General features: G+C 57.1%; 2 protein-coding genes across 10 annotated transcripts in view; one reads left to right on the top strand and one right to left on the bottom strand.

Moving 5' to 3' along the window:
- Positions 1 to 2,130, top strand: part of NCOA5 (nuclear receptor coactivator 5) — a 29,741-nt gene extending 27,611 nt beyond the window's left edge. For all 7 annotated transcript variants that reach the window (XM_036009910.1, XM_036009907.1, XM_036009909.1 and 4 more), the window contains one exon: positions 218 to 2,130. In XM_036009910.1, coding sequence (XP_035865803.1) covers positions 218 to 807 — 590 coding nt within the window. In that variant the 3' untranslated portion in view covers positions 808 to 2,130. The remainder of the gene's footprint in view (positions 1 to 217) is intronic.
- Positions 2,131 to 3,016: 886 nt separating this feature from the next.
- SLC12A5 (solute carrier family 12 member 5) overlaps positions 3,017 to 21,299 on the bottom strand; it is a 37,679-nt gene continuing 19,396 nt past the window's right edge. For 2 of the 3 annotated variants that reach the window (XM_036009905.1, XM_028524342.2), the window contains exons 9-26: positions 19,616 to 19,786; positions 19,215 to 19,313; positions 19,016 to 19,073; positions 17,209 to 17,383; positions 16,450 to 16,568; positions 16,063 to 16,161; positions 15,011 to 15,130; positions 14,566 to 14,670; positions 12,541 to 12,709; positions 10,688 to 10,883; positions 9,593 to 9,762; positions 9,027 to 9,158; positions 8,030 to 8,137; positions 6,848 to 6,970; positions 6,556 to 6,755; positions 6,186 to 6,200; positions 5,811 to 5,944; positions 5,510 to 5,601 (exon numbers count right to left, since the gene is read on the bottom strand). In XM_036009905.1, coding sequence (XP_035865798.1) covers positions 5,510 to 5,601; positions 5,811 to 5,944; positions 6,186 to 6,200; positions 6,556 to 6,755; positions 6,848 to 6,970; positions 8,030 to 8,137; positions 9,027 to 9,158; positions 9,593 to 9,762; positions 10,688 to 10,883; positions 12,541 to 12,709; positions 14,566 to 14,670; positions 15,011 to 15,130; positions 16,063 to 16,161; positions 16,450 to 16,568; positions 17,209 to 17,383; positions 19,016 to 19,073; positions 19,215 to 19,313; positions 19,616 to 19,786 — 2,285 coding nt within the window. Of the gene's footprint in view, positions 5,602 to 5,810; positions 5,945 to 6,185; positions 6,201 to 6,555; positions 6,756 to 6,847; positions 6,971 to 8,029; positions 8,138 to 9,026; positions 9,159 to 9,592; positions 9,763 to 10,687; positions 10,884 to 12,540; positions 12,710 to 14,565; positions 14,671 to 15,010; positions 15,131 to 16,062; positions 16,162 to 16,449; positions 16,569 to 17,208; positions 17,384 to 19,015; positions 19,074 to 19,214; positions 19,314 to 19,615; positions 19,787 to 21,299 lie in introns of all 3 variants that reach the window. The other variant, XM_028524341.2, reaches the window with a different exon arrangement.

Below are 21,299 nucleotides of genomic sequence, written 5' to 3'. Positions count from 1 at the left end.
GTAACCAAGGTGGATGTGCATTTTACCTTTAAGTAGTTCTCTGGGGGAACTAGGCTGTTTCGGAGACAGCCCGTCCCATGGAGTGGCCCCTTTGGGAAATCGGTGTTACCGTTTGTGTGATTGATGTGATCAGTGATTGTTGTTCTCCCCTGAGCTGCTAAGCCTCCTGCCCACGGAGGGAACTTTCAACCAGAAACCCCCTCCTTCTGTCTTCCAGGCCCGATTTCCCGCCAACCACTCGGGGCGACCTCGGGTGCCTCGCTGAAGACACAGCCAAGCTCCCAACCGCTCCAGAGCGGCCAAGTGCTCCCCTCCGCTACACCCACTCCAGCTGCACCCCCCATCTCCCAACAAGAGCTTCAGGCCAAGATCCTCAGCCTCTTCAACAGTGGCACGGTTGCGGCCAACAGCAGCTCTGCGTCTCCCTCAGTCGCTGGCGGAAATACCCAGAACCAGAATTTTTCCACAGCACCGAACAGCCAGCCTCAGCAAAGATCACAGGCCTCTGGCAATCAGCCTCCGAACATTTTGGGACAGGCAGGATCTGCTCGGAACATGGGCCCCAGGCCTGGGGCCCCCTCCCAAGGGCTCTTCGGCCAGCCTTCTAGTCGCCTGGCACCTGCCAGCAACATGGCTAGCCAGAGGCCCGTGTCTTCCACAGGTATCAACTTTGACAATCCAAGTGTACAGAAGGCTCTGGACACCCTGATCCAGAGTGGCCCTGCTCTCTCCCACCTGGTTAGCCAAACCACAGCGCAGGTGGGGCGGCCCCCGGCACCCATGGGATCTTACCAGAGGCATTACTGAGGCTTGGTCTCTCAAGTACTCCCAGCTCCCTCGCCCCTGGCCGCCTCCCGCCCTTTGCGTTCTGAGTAGTTCTTTGGAGGATGTTCTCTGCACCTGTCCAGGCCACATCAAGTGTCGTGTTTCTGCCACCTGCTCTCTCTTCTGCCCAAGGCTGTGTTGCTGTTCCTTCCAGAGTCAGAGTTTATACTGCATTTGGGGGTGTATCTTTTTTTGTTGTTTTTGGGTTTTTGTAGAAAATAAATACTTCTGGGGTCACTCGGGTGGCAGTATAGGTGTCTGGGCTCAGTTTATATTTCGTGGGTTTCTCTGGTCCATCAGCTGGACTGGGGGGTGGGCAGGAGGGGGAAAGACAAGCCCAGTGTTTGGAATGGCATATTCACGCCAGTGTCTTCGCTCATCCCCCAGCTTCACACAGGCCAACCAGAGCCCCGTCTCCTGTCTGCGGCCCCTGCGCGGGGCTGCACAGCAGAGCGGGCTTGGCAGGCGTGGCGGCAGCGTGCCCCACCGCCCACACTGAGAGGTCTGCTTGAGGGCTCATAACTGAACCGCTCTGGAGTCTAGAAGTGTCTGTGGCAGCCGCACAAGCAGACACTTTTCTGCCTGACCCAATGTTACTGGTTTTGGGTTTTCTCATTTTTCTCCTCTTTTGCTTTCGTTTCATTGGAGGGTCTCCAATGGACTGAGCAGTTCCAGTCACCAGCAATTTCACGTGAACTGTGAATCTGGGCCCCGGCCACTCTCACCCCCCTTAACACCTCTGTCAGCCTCCCCTCTCCAGGGGTCGTTTCATGGAGTCGGTTCTGAGAAGGCAACTCGAGACTCTGGCGTTGAACACCATTTTTTTCAGCAATTGTTTTGAGCTTTTAGCTTAAAAATCAATCTTTCTTTTTCACCTGGACTCTTGTTCCGTTTTCTGAGTAGCAGGAGGTGGGGACCATTTTGATGTCAGACTTCTGGTAGCTGGACATATTCTTGATACAGGCGGCTGTTCGTAACTCCTGAGCCAGAGTGAAATTATTAGAGGGAGGAGAGCTTCCAGCTGCTGCTCTGAAGGCAGCCGGAGGGAGCTGCCCTCTCCCTAGGGACGGTGCTCACTAGAGCCCTGTGGGTCGCGGTCCCCAGGGCCCCCAGCAGGGGGCAGTAACGTCAGCTGAGCCCCCCTCTGTGGCCGAGCAAACAGGGGCTCCAGAAACTCCAGCCCCCGCGTGGCACCACTTTACGTTCTGACCTGTTTGTGTTCTATAGTGTTTTCTCCCTCTTTGGAACTCCTGTGTTGTTAATAAGATGAGATGATTACTTTTTAATTAAAATGAAAAAGGAAAAGCCGTGTCATCTTTTTTGAGTGTGACTGTGTCTGCAGGACCTCTGTTTGGGCATTTTCGGTCTGCTGCGAGGCCTGCCCCCTCGCGTCCTCCACCTGTGCTCAGGCCTCGAAACCTCTTTTAGCCCTGGCGCCTTCCCCTCCGGCTCACCTTGTCGGAAGCTCTCGTTGCCGTTCAGAGCGGGAGCGTGCTGGCTGGCTGCAGTGCTGTGCTAAGCCCCTTGTCGGTGGGAGACTGTCGGCGCGCCAGCAGGCTTGTCCTCTACTCTGGGACAGGAACACGGGACCATGAGGAGGCCACCCTCCGCCCTGCCCACCGCGCAGGGAGTGGGCGGAGCCGGGGTACGGGAGCCGCGGGGCCCTTGGGCAGCAGTTCACAGTAGCCCGCCTGTCAGGAAACGTGGGGTGGGGGTGGTGAAGTGACGGCACGGGGCCATTCGATGAGGGACCAAAATCCGACTAGTCAGCACTCACTGCCTCGTAGGAGATGCTGGTGCACTGTTCTCTCCTGGTCCCCTGCTGCCGGCTCCTTTGTCCCTCCGGGGCAGGGTCCCCAGACTGTCAGCACCCTAACGACGCAGCCAGACCTGGAGGTTCCGCCCATCCTTCTGTCAGTGAAGGTTGGGGTTTCTTTTTTTTTTTTTAATTTGATTTCTTTTTAGAGAGAGGGGAAGGGCCTCGGCCCATGCCCTGAGTGCCCTGACCAGGGATCGAACAGGCAGCCTTCCGGTCACAGGCCGGCACTCAGTGTGCTGAGCCACACCGGCCGGGGCGGAGGTCAGTGTTTCTGACGGGAGTCTGAGGCCCTCTGGTGAGCTGCACGGAGAAACCCTCTTCTCACCTACTAATTTCCCCCCTTCCTGCGTCCAGACAGCACCTCTCAGGCCATGAAGGGTATAATAAAATTATTTTTATTGCATTTTGTGCAGACGGGAGTCTAAAAAATTAATACAGTAAAAGCTGTAAAGCATTAAATGGGAGCATTCAACAATAAAGGGAAGAACCAACCCTCTTCTCCTTATATTGGCACAAAAAACACAAGGTCAATACTGAGGCAGAATGCGGCATACTGAAACACACTGAAAATCAAAGGCAGGCCTAGTAATAGTAATAAATACTCTTGATTTGGTTTGCAACCTCTTCTATTTACAAGGGTTTTCAACTTCATTGCATTGCCCTGCACGTAGATCGTCTAAAACAAAAGCAACACTAGTTATCACTACAAGGCTATTGAAATATTGCACTCAGAATAAAAGTCACTTGGATGGACATGAAACATCTAGCTACAATGATTATAAAGATAATTTGATGAATGACGTGATAACATTCATAACAAATATTGCACGTGTAGCACAGAAAACGGGTTTTTGTTGTGGGATGTTTGTTTTCATCAATGGAAACTGCTCTTGCCAACCAGACAGTCTGGGCCCAGATAGTGCAACTTTGGTTCCCGAATTGGTGTTGATCCCGTCCCTCCCCCTTCCTGCCCAGCCCACAACTTCAGCCTGAATGCCTGGGCCCCCAGAAGGCCAGACGGGGCTGTGATTCTCAGAGGTCTTAGGAGGAGGAGGTCAAGGGGGCTGGTGGCTAACGTCTCCAGCTTCCTGATTACCACCTGGAAACATCTGTCCAGCCCCCTCATTAAATCTCAGATGGGCCTTGGCCTAACTGGCAAACAACCAGACCCAACCCCAGCCGCACTTGACCCAGTCTAGATGGCACCAGCTCCGGTTCTCTGCCTTGGGCCCAAAGGAAAGGAGGTGGTGAGGTCAGGAGTACCTAGTAGCCCCAGCTCTGGGAGCTGGGCAGGATGCCTAACTAGGTGTGAAGGGCAGGGCCCTGGGGCTGGAGGTACTGTATGTACCCAGTCCCAGAGGGCACTGGGAGGAGCATGCAGTGCCTGTCCCCCTTAGTAATGTGCCCTGGGGGAAAGGAACCCGGCCAATGCGCCTTCTCCAGGGATTAGAGGGCGCCTCTGGCCGGACTGGTGGAGCAGAAGCGCCAAGGGCTGGAGCTGGAGGAGCCAAAGGCCTTGGCTCCTAGTTGGAGGAGGGCAGAGAGGTGCTAAGAACAAAGCACGTGGCGACTCCAGCCCTCCCCCAGGTCCAGGTGCCTGGGAGACAGGGCTAGAGGCCGCTGCTGAGCAGCCAGGTCCCGCCCTAGGACGCAGAGAGGGTGGCTGGGTCCCCGAGGCTGGAGCTGCCTGATGGGAAGAGGGGAGGGAACGTCAGGGGCAGCGCTGGGGCCTCCCCGGTGGGCTGGGCACCTACACCGAAATCTCCCCCTCTGCCCTCGCCGTCCCAGACAGGAAACGCCAGGGAGGGGACGCCCTCCAGCTCCCTGGTTGCAGTCTTTGGCGAGGAGCCATGGGGCAGGGGGAGCAGCCGACGGAAGAGAGGCGCCCGCTCCCCCCGCGAAGGCACCGGGCGGGGCTCCCTGGGTGGGGCGAGGCCTCGCTCCCGCTCTGCCCCAGGGGAGCGCCCCGCCCCGTCCGGCCCCAGCTTGCATAAGAGCCGAAGAGAAGCTGCGGGCGCCCCGCAGCCGCAGTGGAAGCTCACGTCCTCTGGGAGGCGAGTCCAGGAAGTGCTGGACGCTCGTCTCGCCTCCTCTCCGCAAAGAACTGGAGGGAAGGATCGGAAGCCAAGGGCACTCGGACAGGGCGAGGAGGCGAGAGCGGGGCGGGGTGCGGAGGGCGCAGGACCAGGACTCCCGCCTGGGCCTAAAGCACTTTCGCTCTCCAGCTCCCGGACGTCCGGGAACACCCAGCCTCCCGAGGCCTCCGGCGCCCCCGGGCGCCCCGAGGGAGCTCGACAGTGGCGAGAGAAGTTCGTTGCGCTTCTAGTCACGGAAATATGGGGACGTTAAAAATACACGCGATGTCTCCTGTACACTATGTATAGGCTCGGCCGGCCCACGCCCGGAGGCTCGGCGCGGGAGGCCGAGTGCGCCGCCCCACCCCGCGCTCAGAGCCGGGGGCCGGGGCCGCGCCGGTGGAGCGAGGCCGGCGGGGGCGGGGCATCGGAAGAGGAGAAGGGGCCACGCGGGCTACCTGGGGGTCCTCCAAGCCCCAGCTCCTCTCCGCGTCTGCTCCCAACCTTTATTGCAGCGTCTCCTCCGGTGGGGCGAGGCTCGGCTTAAAAAAGGGCAGTGCGGCCCACAGAGCGGCGCGCCCGCGCCGACGAGGCTCTGGTCTCCACGTGGGAGCGGTCCCCTCCGAGTCAACCCCAGCGGACGTGGCCTCCGGACTTCAGGCAGCGGGGAAAGGGGCCAGGGGCGCGGGCACAGGGTCTGTATGTAAACGGTGACAGCGGCGGGGGTCGCGGCGAGGGCTCCGGGGCCGCGGGCCGGGCGCGCTCGGGCCCGGGTGGCAGGTCCTGGCTCTCAGGAGTAGATGGTGATGACTTCGCGGCCGCCGCCGCGTACCAGCATCACCCGGTCCAGGTGCTCGGTGAGGACCTCGAGGAACTCCATGTCTGAGCGCCGCCGGTCAAGGAGAAAGACCCGGCCGCTTCCCTCTGGATAGAATTGGGCCGCGTAGGGCCGCGCGGGAACACCGGGCCCGCGTCCCTGTCCGAGGTGCTGATCCTGAAGCCGTACCGGCTCGGTTCTTGCATCTCAGAGCTAGGACCCAGGTTCCCTGTCGTCCACCTCCCTCTTCCCCCCAATTCTAAGTCCAGGATACAATTTTCGTCACCGTTGCGGTTGCGGGGAGGCCCAGGCATGTTAAGCAAAACGAGCTTGGCATCCCGGGATTTCTTCACAATGACCTCGTTCAGCCGCACGGCAGTGTGCATGCGCCGCACGTTGGACTGGTTTCTGCGGGAGGAAGGTGGGGAGCAGGGCGCGTGAGCCCGAGAGGGAGGAGAGTCGGATCGAGGCACACGGGGCTGCTGGGACGTTCTTGCAAGCCAGGGACCACCAAACCCAGACCTCTCCAAGCTGCACTATTCAGGGACCCCAGAGGTCAGGAGCACGAATTGGGGGTTCATGTTACAGTGAGGAGCGTAGGGACTCTGGCCAACCCAGAGAAGAGAAGAAAACAATGGGAAGCACTTACAAGTTCTCCCACTCCCTTCAGGAAACACGAGAAGCAAAGAGGAAAAGAAGAGAGTGGTCAGAAAATGCAGGAGAGGCTAGAGACTTGAGCCACCATCATCCACCCTGACCGCACACCGGTCCTGCTCTCCCAGCCTCCCAGCATGCAGCTCTCCACTGCCTGCACCTGGGAGTTCTGACCCTTAGCAACAGGCTCAACGTCTGCAGGTGGGGAAACCAAGGCATGGTGTGGGCTGGGTCTGCCAACTGCCAGGACCCATGCTGCTCGTTTGCTCTGCCATGAGGAGCAAAGACCCTGAAGATTCTCCCCAGACCCTGTAGGTCCACCCCAGACCCCAGCCCTTAGCCCCCAGACCCCTTTAGACCCATACGGCTTCATGCTGAAGAAGTCCTTGATGCCCTCGGTGGAGACAGGACTGGGGCCCTTATTCTTCTCTGCCACAGACTTGTCCTTGGTCCAGGTGAGATGCACCTTCTCAGGATCTGCATCCCCCTCCCCCTCAGGCCCCTCCCCCGGGGACGGTGAGCTGCTAGGGCAGCTGGGAGCACTCTGGTCATGGATCAGCTGCACCTGAGGGACGAACAAAGGGACAGCACGTGACTCCTTTGGAGGCCAAAGGCTCTGCTCCCCCTGGCGGGGGCCAAACCTCCCCAGCCGCACACCTCCTCTTCTGGCTTCTCCTCGCTGTCGCCAGCCGTCTCTTCTGGGACATTGAGGCGGAGCCGAGTGTTGGCTGGATTCTTTCTCCGGATTGAGCCACGAGACTCATCTGTGATACTCTGGATCTAGAGAGCGACAGAGGCTGGTGCCAGCTGTGCCGGGAGTTACCACCCATGCCCTGCAAAGAGCTACCGCCCAGTGGCCGTTCAGCCTGGATGCACACCTTCGGGCAGTGGACCAGCATTGAGACACTGCAATGCTTCCATACCGCATAGCTATTGCCCCGCTGACCTGGCCACTCCAACCCCTCTCCAGAGCCCCTGACCTCCCCACCATCCAGCAACCAAAGGGTTAACACCTGGCCCTGCAGGGCTCCACCTTAGCACTGTGGCCCAGTGTCCGTTCTGATTGGCCCGCGCACATGAACAATTTTTACTATTGCCCCTGGATAAATATTCTTGGTGGGTCCCTCCTTCCAACTCAAAGGGATACCCATCACTCATTCCCCTGAGGATCCTTCAACCACTACCTGAGAAATGCATGATCCACACCTGGAGACCCATGCACTATGGTGTGTCACCTTCGCCTATAGGATCTGCCACCCATTCCCCAGGCAACCTGTCACCCACTTCTGAGAACATTCCTCTCCCCAGCCGCTTGGTACCATCATTCATTTCCCCAAGGGTCCTACCCCCTGGGGTGGGACTTTCACGCAAACTCCAGGGGACTATTGGTTCCTTATTATGCCCACCTGGGGGATCTTACACCCGTACCCCATAGGAGGCTTATCATCATTACCCCTGAGAAGCCATCCACCACACCCTAAATATCCATCTGTGACCCATACTGTGAGCATCTGTCACATGGTCCCTTGTCCCCCACATTGGCAGCCTGTCCATCATCCATACATATTTAGGACCCACTATTCTCCCTTGGACCCCAGAAGTCACACACACACACACAGGAAAAAGTCTGTCGCCCATGCCACTCCGCACCCCAGCTGCGAGGCTCGGTAGGTGAGCTGCAGCCTGTAACCCCGCTGCCGGGGAGCCCAGTGATGGCAGGAATAGGGTGATGAGTAACGCTGTGGGTGAAGTGTGCCAGCCCTGGGCCGTCCCAAACCGGTGCAGACGGAGAGCTGGCAGCAGCCTGAGGCTCCGAGAGCCAAGCCAGGCCAACCTCACCTCCCGCTCCCGCTCATTCTTGGTTAAATGCATCTGTTTGAGGATCTGGGAACGCTGCTCCATCACCAAAGTCTTCTCGTAGGTGTAAGCCGAAATGTCGCTCTCATGCTGTGGGCAGGCGGGGTGGGGGCGGGGTGGGGGTGGAGGGAGGAAAGCAGGAGCTGTGAGCTCAGGTGCGCGGCGACAGGAAGAGAGGCAGGCCCCCTCCCTCCCGCCAGCCTCGGACTTCCTATCCAATGACCTAGTTTAATGGGCAGTTGCGGGAGGCGAGGATAATGCTCCTTGAAGGCAGCACAGCTCATTCTGCCCTCAGCCCAGCACAGGGCTAGGCATGTGAGCCGGTGAAATGAATGAACGAGTGGATTAATTAATTACCTGGGTGAATGGAAAAGGGGAAGAAATAAAAAAGGAACAAAGGGATGAATGAATACATGCATGAATGAATACATGCATGAATGAATGGATGGGTGAGGGAGTGAATAAATTAATAGCTATATGGGTAGGTTAATGAATATACAGAAGCATAAGGAGATGGATAAATAAACAAGGAGGGGAATGGATGGATGAGAGGCTGACAGTGTAATCCTAGAGCCAGCTGCCTGGGTTTGAATCCTGGCTCTGCCACTCAGTGAGCATGGTTGGGCCACTGACTTATCCTTTTTGTGCTTCAACTGCCCAATCAGTAAAATGGAAATGCTGATTATTGTATCTTTCTCATTGGTTGCTATGATAACCAATATATGTAAAGAACATAGAAGAATGTCTCCCATATCATGAGTGCTATTACACACGGCTCTTCTTAGAGAGGAGAAGGGGATGGATGGATGGATGGGAAACTCTTGGGCGAATATGTGACAGGCTAAGAAGTGGATGGGGGAAGGGATCCACGTTATAAGCTGATGGTGACTGGGGTTGCCCTAACTGGTGCTGGGGCCGAGAGGAAAGAGGGCCCAGTGGGTGGGACACCAAAGCTTCAGGGGGACTGCTGGGGACTCACCATCTCCACCACCTCGACCTCCGCGGTGATACGTAAATGGTACAGAAATGTGGTCAGGTCCTTCTTCATCTGGATGCTGTTGTCGTCCATCTGGGCCACAGTGAAGATGCGCATCTTGCACTTCCGCCAGACCTGGGGGGACGGGGGGGGGGTGGCAGGGTGAAGGGGACCCGGAGAGGTCCAGCCCAGATGTAGTGAGGAAACCCAAGGCCGGAACCTAGAGAGAACCCTGTCCCTCACCCTTCCCACCCACCTGGCCACACACACACGCAGACCTGAATCCTCTATCTCACAGCCACTCCCTACAAAAACTCCCCTGCTTAGGTGAGGGTCCCCCATTAAAGCGTCACTTGCTTGGGTTAAGCATTGCTCTCCTTTACAATGCAAGGACAGCTGCAAGGGAGGCACAGTCAGTTCCTAATGTCCCAGAACAAAGGAGGTGATCACATATATCCCTTTCCCAGGCGCTCACAAGGAGTCTGGGCCTGGCTGGAGCCCACGGGCCTCGCTCACGGGCCTCGCTCACAGCCGCGCATGTACACATGCATGCACGTGCGCGCACTCACCTTGTGGTGCCGCAGCAGGAAGGGCAGCAGCATGAGCATGCCCCCATCGTGCACGATCCACCAGACATCGATGCTGCCCTCGGAGAAGCGCTCGGGGTTCCCCGGAAACATGCACACGTTCTTGGTGACCAGCAGGGCCAGGTGACCAGCTGTGGTTTCCCGGACCAGCTCTAGGGGGAGCCAAGGAGAAGGCCAGATGGGAGAACAGTGGCCCTGCTCCCGCCCGGCACTGGCGGCAGCCACGGGAGCTCCCAGCACCCAGCACCAGGCCCGACTGGGTCTTGGGGTGAGTAGCCAGAAAATCAGCAACTCCCTGGGTCACATCACTTACTTGCTGTTTGGATTGGGGAAAGCCTCTCAACCTCTCTGGGACTCAGTTTCCCCACCCGCCCTTTCTGATTATTAAGAACTGCCACGCATAGCCTCACTTAATGCTCCCAAAAACCTTGTGACTGTGATCTACCTACAAAGGAGACAGAATAGCTTGGGGTTAACGGTGCAGCCTGTTGTCTCACCAGCTGCATGACCTGGGGCAAACGCCTTCACCTCTCTGTCCGTTTCACACCCGTACAACAGAGAGAGCAATGCCTGGCCCGCACAGGGCTGCTGGGAGAATCCGACTTAGAGGGAGCCTCCACTTGTCCAGCACCCAGAACAGAGTCTATAAAGGTTAGCTACTATATCACTATTCCCAAGGACTCTTGCCCTGGCTGGCGTGGCCCCACCGATAGAGTACCGAGGACTCTGAGGCTCAGAGAGGGTGAGCCACTGGAAAACAGTCACAGAGCTAGGAAGGCCCAGCGGTGAGATTTAGGCCCAGGCTTCCAAGTGGTAGCCCTTCCCACTGCCCTACACGGTCTCCGCCCCAGGGTTGTGGGCCCTGCGGGGCTGAAGACTGTCTCCGTCACACCTGAGTCCCCAGCACCTAGCACAGTGCCCGGTGCATGGCCAGCTTCGAATACCATCACCTGAGTACGCCAGATCCGCGTCGGTCATGCCTGGGAACCTACCCCTGGCCCGAAGGAGGACCCACAGGCTCCCACCCACTCACCGCTGCCCCCGGCCCTCCTCCGCCCTCAGCCCACGCAGCCCTACCAATGAAGTTCCTCCACGTCTGGTGGTCTTCCTTCTGCCGCCAGTTGCGGGGCCAGCCGACGAGCACGGTGTTGTGCTGCAGACCCCCGAGGCCCCCAGACTGAATCAGGTGGGACATGCCATCGCGCAGGTTGGAGGAGATCACCACCTGGCAGAAGCCTTTCACTTTCTCTGCCTCCATCAGGCGCCGGATGGACTGGGGGAGGGGAGGGGACATCAGATGAGATAAGGGCCGGCCTGGGGCCTCCCTGATCCAGCCGGGGCCCTGGCAGCCTCCCTTCCTCCACGGTCTGATCTTCCTGAAGCTCAGCGCTCTGACCACGTCAGCCTCTGGCGCCAGGGTTGTGCGTGGCTCCCCGCCACCTTCAGCCCCCACTCCTTGTCGATCAATCAGAGCTCCTGGTGACCGAACCCCATGCCTCCCGCCACCCGCCATTCATTGCTCACACAGTCCTCAACAAGCTCTCCACCCAGACGCACCCCCTGCCTGCCCCACCCCAAGTCACACTCACTTTCTTCACATACCACCCCCCACCCAGACCAGAGTAAAACTGGCCTTCTCTGCATGGCCAATGTATTGAACAGTTTTTCAAAGTTAGCATAATGATACGCATTTTAAATGCACATTCAGTCTGCTCTGGGAGGCAGGTTTTATTACTCTCATTTCACAGATGAGGACGCTGAGGTTCAGAGACATTCAGACTGGCTTAAGGCCGGACAGCTAGTGGATGCCCTCGTAGGGGTCTGACCCCGTGCCCCGCACTCCTACCCACTCCCCGATGTCAGACAGGCAGGCTTCCTGCCCTGCCTCCGCCACCTTCTGCTGTGTGACCTTGGGAAAATCGCCTAACCTTTACGAGCCTCAGTTTTCTCATCTGTCAAATGGGGCTCGTGACAGCTACACCCTTCAGAATAGGGAGAATGGCGTGGGGAGAGGCTGGGACCGGGTCGTGTGCACCTGCGTGTCCCCCATGCCCGGCCCAGTGCCTGGTGCATGGCGTATTCTCAGTCACTGGACATGGAATCAAACGAACCACCATAGGCCTCCGGCTCTGGGCCCTGACAGATTGGTGTGAACGGCCCAGTGAGGCAGAAATGGCAACTGTCGCAAGCCATTAGGGGCGCCCCCCCACAGCTCACCTCGCCTCCCTCCCTCAGACTCCCTTGGCTGTCTCCACAGCTGGTCACGGCCCGAGGGGAGAGAGGCCGGAATCACAAATAGAACCCACTTCCTCTGCCACCCACCAGGTCCCGACACCCGTTAGTGCCTCTGAGTGCCCCAGCCCGCGCTGGCCCTGTATACTGGGCATAGACCAGTGGATGGGGACAAGAGCAAGCAGCCTGGGGCCAGGGACCTGGGTTCAAATCCTGACTGTGCTTCCAGCCAGCTTTGTGGTTTTCCGCAGGTTGCTCTCCTTCTGCGTGCCAGCTTCTCCCTGTTCCAAATGTGGATACTCACCCTGCTGACTCCACTTGGCGAGGGGATAGAAAGAGCCCATGGATGTGAAAACACTTGGAGAGGTTTAACTTTGGCAGGAAGTAGGCTGGAGTAGGAGTCAAGCAGTTCTAATTTGAGTCTGTTTTCTGCCTTTGGATAAGCGGCCTCACTTCTCTCAACCTCAGTTTCCTTCCCCATGAAATGAGCCCTTCTAGCTCCCATGGTCTTTGGTCCTGTGAGCTGGATTCTGAGGAACTCACCCCCTGAGCCTTTAGACCCCTCTTCGGAGGAAGAGGACAGCGAAGTCTGAGCCCCCACTGATCCCAGAGGCGGGCAGGAAGTAAAGTGTAAAGGGGGAAGGACTGTCTTCCTGGGTACCCCCTCTTTCTTCCCTCCCCACCAGGCCTCCGCTCACCTCCTCTGCCCGCTGGGCCTGGGGATGGTTGTCCAGAAAGGTGCCCTCAAGGACAGAGCCCACAATGGTCAGGCCTTTCCCTGCCTTGAGCTGGGAGGTCAGCGAGAGCAGCTGGGGGTGGACCACATTCTGGTCTTGGTCCACACGCACCAGCACCAGCAGCTGTGGCCTGAAGAAGAAGGAAGGTCACACGATCCATCCACCACCCACCCAATCGCCACCCACCATAAACCCGTACACCTATTACCATACACCAGGGAGTTCACTAGCCATCTGTGCTCTGTAGCCCCATCCACCTATACCCCCCACCCCCACCCCCACCCCCACCCACCTAAACATCCATCTATCCACTTCCTTGAATATCAACCCATCTAATCCTCTACCCACAAACCTACCTGTCCATCTGTCTCTCTCGTCCATCCATCCATCCATCCATCCAGCCACCCACCCATCTATTTTATCCTTTAGCTGCCCACTTATATCCATATTAATTTACCTACACACGCATTATTCACTTAATTACCATTCACCAACCTACCACTATCCATTCACAAATCTATCTATGCACCCAGCCACCCTCCCATATACGAGGGAGGAACCCCCTCAAAACCAGAATTATCTTGTGGAGAGGGGCCCCTTATAGTCCAGGCTTCCCCCAACAGGTGAGTGAGTGTACTAGTAACCCATCTGTATCAGTGTACCAGCTGGTGTTGTTGTGAGAGGCTGTGTTCAGCTTCAGTGATTTTTTTTTAAGACTCTTTCAGTGTGTTTGCCCATTTCATGATGGGTGATGTATGAGCGCACCTGCCCACACCATGCTCAGCGTTCAGCAGTTTTCAACCAAAAACAGCATGAGTCCCATGCCCCGCCCTCCCTACTCACCCTATCTCTCCCCAAGCAACTTCTCTCTTTGTTTTCCCTAATGAGAAAAGTCCTCAAAGGGGAACGCTTTGCCAATGTGGAAAAGGAGAAACAAAAAATGGTAGAAGCACTAAAAGACATCAACATTGATGAGTTTAAAATCTGTTCTGAGCAGCGGAAAAAACATCTCAATAGGTGTGTTGCATCAATGGAGAGTACTTTGAAGGTGACTGAAGTTTAAACGTGTAAGAAGAAATACACAGTTTTTATAAATAAATTCCGGAATTCGGGGGTTCCCTCTCATATATATGTGTGTACAGTTACGTGTATACACTCAGCCATCTACCCATGTACCTATCCATTCATCCACCCAACCACCCACCAAGGTAGTAGCATTCTCTAAGCCTCCACTCTGGGCCAGACCCCGTGCTCAGCGTTGGAGAATTCACCCACGAGTAATGCACAGGCCTGGGCTGCGGAAGCCCCCGTTTGGCAGAGTCATCCGGAGCTTCAGGCTTTGTGTGCTCTTAGCAAAGTGAGCCTGGGGGAGGGGAACGAGGGACGGGCTTGCAGAGCTGTCAGTCAGCGCGGAGGGGCGGGAGGCGGAGATACGGACTCCCGCTCTGCCTCCCGTGACCTCCGAGGCCCTCTCTGCCCTTGACTCTCACGTGGATAAGATGGGGAGGGATGGTAGGAATCTGGAGGTTTCTGAAAGGCCCTAACACTCTCCAGGTGGATGATTCCATCTCTCCCAGAGCGCGTGCTACGGGACACTATGTTCTTTGCCTCTGTGTCCCTTCTCCTTGGAACTGGGACCTCACCGCGTCCCCAGAGAACCAGAGAGGGCTTGGCTCGTATCATACACTCACACATTTTAAAAAAATAAATAGCAGAATAAATGAATAGATGGGTGGGTGGGTGGTCAGGAGGCTGGCGTGGGAGTGGGTCTGGGACGACAAATAAATATCAGGAGCTGGGCCCAGGCTGGGTGCTGTAGGCAGGGAGGTTCCAGAGGAGGCCGAGCTGGGGAGGATGAGGTCAAGGACATGCTGTTGTCGTGGCGAGAGCACCACACAGCAGCACAAAGCAGGGGAGGCAGGTCCCGCGCCTCTCCCTTCCCTGCCCTTCCCCCTGAGCCTGCACACACCTGCTCCCACTGCTCACCTCCAGTTCTTGGTGTGCGGGGGCCCTTCCTCCAGGCGTAGGAGGGCGTAGCGAGCGGCGCTGAGAGACAGGCCTCGGATCCCGTCACCCCACTCCTTCTCCGCCCTGAGGGCCAGGAAGGGGGGCATAGGAGGGCAGAAAGTCGGGGGGTGTCAGAGCGGGCTGTTCACACTGAAGCAGCCAGTCCCTGAGGTGGAGTTATGCACCGCAGGCTCAGGAAGGACATGCATGTCGCTCCTGCCACCTCCACGTCTCAAAGCTTCAGCCCCTCCTTCTGCTCCTGTCCCCTGTCTCCCCACCTTGCCCCAGGTCACCCCTCCTCCACTCCACCCCCACTTCCTGCCTCATCCCCCCCAACCCCTAATCACCCAGCACCAGCGCCCCTGGCCCCGAGGAGCCCTTGGCTCCCTCAGCTCCCCCAGCCCTCCCCGCCTCCCGCACTCACCCGCGGTACTCGATATACTTGTAGATGAGCCCGGCGATGAGCATGGCCACCAGGGCGTAGTACCAGGAGCAGATGAACATGAGGGCCAGGCACAGGCTCATGCCCAGGAAGGAGAGCGTCCTGGACAATGGGAGGGAGAGCCAGCCTCTGAGCCCTGGGGGGGCTGTTGCTGCTGCCAAGGCTCAGACAGCAAGACTTGGGCGGGGCGGGGCCCGGGCATGCCCAGGAGGCAATGAGCAGGTCTAGGGGAACTCACCCCACCATCCCCATGAGCACCAGGGGGCTATGCCACCTTCTGAATGAATGAGCAGCCACAGGCAGGCACCTCCCCATGCCCCGCCCAACTCCTGAGTCACCACCACCCGTCCTGGTCCCAGCGCCTCTGAAGCTGCCAGACTGTTTTGCCAGACAGGCTCAGAGGCAGGGTTCTCTCAGGGAGGGCCGGAGGCAGGAACACCCAGGAGGGGTGTGCCCCAGGGAGAGGCAGCTGGCAAAGCAGGGGCACTGAGGCGGGGGGCGGGCAGCCTGGGCTCTCGGCCAGACAGGCCGGAGTCTCGCAGAGAGGCCTTGGGCCAGTCCCTTCCCCCGTGTAAGCCTCTGTTCCCTTTCGGTAGAACAGGCCCGATCATTCCCGCCCTGTCTGCCTCACGGGCCTGCTGTGAGGACAAAGAACCTTAAAACACGGTGATCAGAAGAAGCCCAGCCTCCACGTAGTGAGCACCTCTGGGCCCAGTGGCGCTCGCAAGGGGCCTGCGAGGTGGGGACAGCGGCCTCCCCGCTTCACAGCTGAGGAAGCTGCTTCCTCATCCAGACGGTACGCTGGTGAGCATTACGCACAGGGAGGGACGATCGCTGAGACCACTTGTCTTACTACATGTGTTACATTATTATTTGTGATTGCAAAGAGAGCCTGTCTAGTGCTGGCTGGGCTATGAAGGCTGGGGTTTGGGACCCTTAGCCCTGGGGGGGATGGGCTAGGGAGAGGCGGGCCCTGGTGTGGTGGGGGTGAGGGGAGGGGTCGGTGCAGCGGGCAGCGGAAACGGGGCACCCACCAGTGGTAGTAGCGAAAGCGTGGCCTCCAGTTGGGTGTCCTCAGCAGCGTCTGCACTGCGCAGGCCAGGTTCACGAACATGTAACACATCAGGAAGAACCTGGAACACAGGGAGGCCGGGAGAGACAGATGCAGGGGGAGGCAGGGACAGGAAGAGAAACATAGGGGAGGAAAGGGAGAAAGGGGGAAAGAAACTGGGGGGCTGGTCGGATCATGTTCTGGTGCCTAGGGAGGGGCTCAAAGGCCAAATCCCCTCGCAACACGCCCTGACACGTGTGGGGATAAAGCTCTTTATGACAAAGGATGGGTTTCTGCGGCAGTGGGGAACCTCCCGGGGTTGTTGAAGTATCTGGGGGGCCAGCGGGGAGGGCGAGGGGCCAGCACGCACATGGAGAGGATGGGGGCGACCTCGTCAAGGGACGCGATGAGGATGCCGATCTCGCAGATGCAGGCGGTCAGGAGCAAGGCCCAGGTCGGCTCTCCGTTGGCTTTGCCGTGGCCAAAGACCTGAGGACAGGCAACCGTCGTGGGAGCCTGAGACCTTAAGGACTTCTTGTGTCTCCTCCAGTCTTGGGGACCAGGGCAGTAAAGGCAGGGGTCCCCTAACTAATGAGGAGGTAGGGAGAGGATGCTGCATGTCTCATCTTTTAGCGGTACCCAAGGGGGATACCACACTTTTGCTGTATTTCACCGACGCTGACATTGGTACCCAAGTGCAATGAAGTTCAAATGCTCCCTTAAGGGGAAAAATGGGGACAGATGGGACGGGAACTACAGGAGGCCAGCAAGCGGCCACGACTGTGTGCCATAAATCCCTTTTCCTCTTCAGCATCATGGAGAGAGCTGCCCCTGTCTTGCCCTTTGGCTGCCTCCCCGAGTCCCTGCCTGATCACTAGGCCAGAAGAGGGCCATTTATTTTTCCCCTAAAAGCAGACAACTCTGTCCAAAAAGATGGCTTTGACTGTGGGCCAAACCCCAAAGAAGGCATCACCCATCTCCCTAGCGGCACAGAGCAGAAGGGCCATGAAAGGCAGTCAGGGCTCGCTGTGGCCCTGGCTCCCCAGGGAGCCTCTCTGGGCAGGGGTCTGGCTGGCTGGCGTCGGGGGCGGGGGGGACTGTTCTCCCCACACTCGCCCCCGCCACTGACCTGCAGGAAGGGCACTATGCCGTCCCGGGAGATGGCCTGCAGCAGGCGTGGGGCCCCCGTGAGGCTCTGCAGCCCCGCGCCGCAGGTGGAGAAGAAGGACCCGATGACAATCACCCAGGGGGACGGCCAGGCCAGCGTGCCCACCACCAGGTTGCCATTCACAGCTTCGCCAAACCTGAAAGGAAGCAGCAAAGGGACAGGAGATGCTGGGGGAGCGAGGCCACCTGGATTTCCAAGGCAGGTCTCCCACACCAGCTCCAGGACCGGCTGCCATGCGCCCGCCACGGAGCTGGGTCTGCGGGGGTGAGTGGAGAGACAAAACCCCTAATGTCCGGGGCACTCCCTGGCTGCGTGGTTTGGGCAAGTCATTTAACCGCTCCTGACCTCACTTTCCGCACCTGTGGGACAAGAATCATTGTAAACCCATGTCATACGACAGGTGCCAGGACAAAGAGAAATAAACACGTAGAATGCTCAGCGCGGTGCCTGGAACGTGGTAGTAACAGTGAGTCTAGCAAATGGTCAGTCGTACAATTGTATGTCATCCCGGGCAAACGCCTTAACCTGTCAGAACCTCAGTGTCTCCGTGGGAAAAGTGGGGGTTCTAGCCTCCTCACTGGGTGACGGCATGTGATGTGAGATGCAAAGGAAAGCGTCTTCTAACAAGGACACTGTCTTAAAGTGGAAGGCGCCGCCTCAGGCGGCAGAGAGAGCCCTGTGGCTGGAGTGAGCGCGCAGCTCGCGCTCGGAGGGGCGGCTGCCGGAGCACTTCAGGGATCAGGCGCTGGGTTACACGGGGTGACCTGCCGGACCCCTTGCAGTCCTGCGGGAGGTCCCTGGTTGCATGAAATGAGATAAGTGGAGGTGAAGTTGCCCTAAAAGCTAATTGGTGTAACATATGCAAATCATCCATCTGACCAGGTCACTGCTCTGCTTAAAACCCTTCAGAGCTTCTCCCATTTTTTAATAAAATAAAGCTCCAATTTCCTGGTGCCAACTGGCTCCAGCCTAGGTCTCCAGCTCATGGCCCCCACCCCCCACCTTACGGAAGCCAGGACGGGAAGGAAGAAACCAGCGTCTGGGATAGGACCGCCTACCTCACCCTCCGGCAGGCACGGTGTAGGCACACGCCCTTCAGAAGGGGGTGCTCCGGAAGCTCTAACTGCTTATAGCTACGAGCACCTGCGTGTGTGCACACACACACAGCTGTTTCTCTCCTCCACCTTTATCCATGCCGTTCCCCCTGCCTGGAATGCCCCTCCCCATCCTGGCCGCCTAAGTGATCTCTACCCGACATGTAACTTGGGAAGGATAAACGAGAAATGTGTAGAAGGCATCTCTAGCAGCACCGCCTCCTCCCTGCCATCTGAGGACTGGATCGCAGCCTCCATAGCCTCGTTTCATCACCACCCCTACTGCTCTGCATCCTGGGTCTGTCGAAAAAGTACGGTTCCCACCCCCAAAGAGCTCCTTCAAGGCAAAAACCATGGGTTACTTCTCTTCTCTTTATTCTTCACAGAATCCTGGACAATGACCAACACATAGACATTCGGGACATACTCAACGGTTTCATAGATTTTAAAGGAAAAAAAAAGTGTCATTATCCTAAAGGAAATGAGACACCATTCAAGCTTCCTGAGCTGAAGTGATATAAAAGAGACGGAATATAAGAAGCTGAGTTGGCAGGCATTTCCCTTGACCCACAGGCCCCTTGCACAGGTTCAGCACCCTGTCAGGTCTGTTTCCCGGGACTTTCCCCCCGAGGCCCACCCCCCAGAGCAGGACCAGCCCTGATGCCCTTACTTACTTGTCCCGCAGGACGACCCCCTCAATGCAGGCCCCGAACAGAACAACAGAGCTGATGTCTGCAGCAGAGGGTGAAGGAGAATTCCCAGCATGGTGTCCCTCTTCATCGCTACCCCTCCCGAGCCAGCCGGCGAGGTGGTGGCTGCCCCCTCTCTAGCCCTCCCCATCCACGGTGCTCCCAGCCCAGCAGTACAGGATACAGACAGCAGAGGTGGTGGCGATGGCCAGGATGGTGCCGGTGGGAATTGACTTCTGGGCATCCCGCAGGTCCCCAGAGCGATTAGAACCAGCCATGATCCCTGTGAACAGAGCAGCTAGGACAGGAGCCACAGGAGGCCAGACAGACTGGGAAGAGAAGACCCCGGCCTCGGAGTCAGGAAGCCTGAGGTCTGATCTTGCCACAGAGATTTGCGTGAGGACCTGTGTAGTATACTTGGCTTTTCCTGACCTTAACTCCCTCATCTGTCCATTGGGAACCGAGTTGTTGGCTTCTGCCTCTGTGATGGGGCTTTTGGACTAAGAAATTCCCCCACATAATCACTGACTGCCTCCTACCCATCTACTCCCAGGCACAGTCCTCCCTCTCTGAGCTCTCCTTCACCTGTGACCGAGGGGAAGTAGATGCCGACCAGCAGCGTGAAGTAGGAGGTCATATCACTGAAGACATAGGGATGGTCCATGTCGATAGGGGTGCCGTCAGCCAGGCCCACTGAAGACATCCCACGCCTCTCCACAATCACCCCCTTGGTCAGGTAGGAGCTCCAGAGGTTCTCTGTGGGGCAGACAGAACAAGATACTCAGGAAATACCAGAAGCCAGAGTGCCACAGCTCTGGGGCCAGGAGGTGGGGGTGGGCAAAAAGGACGATCAAGGTCAACCACCTCTCACTCCCCGTGGGCCTTGGCTCCGTTTTATCTCTACTGACATTTCCTAAGCTCTCGCTTTGGGCCAGGCCACACGCAGGGGCTTTGCACGAGTCAGATTTGGTCTCTGCTCTCAGATAGCCCAGTCTACTGGGGCAAAAAGACACACTTATCTCAGACTGATTCAATATCCCAAACCCACCCTCCCCAAACCAGCTCCCTTCCTGGATCCCTTAGCTTGGTAAATGGCAGTAGCATCAGTTCAGACACCTTGGTATTGCCCTTGACTTCTCCCTCTCCCCATCTCCATTTCAAATCCATCTCCAATGCCTGTCCTTTACTCCTAAATATTTCTCAAATACACCCCTTCTCTCCTTTTAAAGGTTCCTCCAATTTGGCACTATTGACATCTGGGTCCAGGTTATTCTTGACTGTGGAGGGCTGTCCTACCACATTGTAAGATGTTTGGCAACATTCTGGGCTCCACATGCTGCATAACAGTAATGAGGCTCCAATTGTGACAACCAGAACTGTCCCCAGATATTGCCACTTGTCCCTGGGTGGGCAGAACAGCCTTGGTGGAGAACCACAGCTCCATTCCACTGACACATCTCTCCATCATTCCAGGTCAGGAAACCATCATCCCTCACCTGGACTTAGTGTTGCCTCCTTCTGGACTCCCTGCCTCTGTCATCTCCCCATTTTAGCCCATACACATTAGAAGCAAAAGTGAACCTTCAGAAATGACAAGCTGGCCATGTCCCTCACTTACTCAAGACCTTTTGGTGGCTTTTCACTGCCCTCAGGACACAGTCCAAACTCTTCAGCATGGCTCCCAAGACCCAGCCCAGTCTGGCTCATGCTGGCCTCTCCAGCATCATCACTTGCCCTCCTTCTTTTTCAGTCTATGCCCCAGTCATTCCAAATTACTTGTGGTTGGAAGGACACAATATGCTCTTCTGTGTCTGCGTGATTTTAGGCAAGCTGTTCCTCTGCCTGTGATTCCTTTATTCCCTTAATATTACTGAAAACCACTTATCAGTCCTTCAGAAGCTTTCTCAGATGAGTCCAGGAAACCTTGTCTCACCACCTTATATACACACCCACTCCCTCTCCTGGGAGGTCTCTGTTCACTGAATGCACATCTGTGCGTATTTGCTAATACATCTGGGTCTGCCGTTAGACTCCTTGAAGCCAAGGCCTGGGAGTCCTTTAAGTTGCATTCCTGGGTGTTAGCACAGTGCTAGGAACTTAGTAGGTGCTTGTCAAACTAATGGCTTCCTTTTATATTAGATGATGAGGTCTTCAAAGGCTCCTTTTCATCTCTACCCCTCCATGACCCCAAGAACAGAACATGGCACAGAGTAGGTGATCAGTTAAAACTGATTGAATTTCACTGAATCCCAAGTAGAGTCCCTTAATC

This window comes from Phyllostomus discolor, chromosome 9 (genome assembly GCF_004126475.2).
Source record: "Phyllostomus discolor isolate MPI-MPIP mPhyDis1 chromosome 9, mPhyDis1.pri.v3, whole genome shotgun sequence".
Taxonomy (NCBI): domain Eukaryota; kingdom Metazoa; phylum Chordata; class Mammalia; order Chiroptera; family Phyllostomidae; genus Phyllostomus; species Phyllostomus discolor.
The sequence above is the reverse complement of the archived record's forward strand: the minus strand, read 5'-3'. Positions and strand labels throughout refer to the sequence as shown.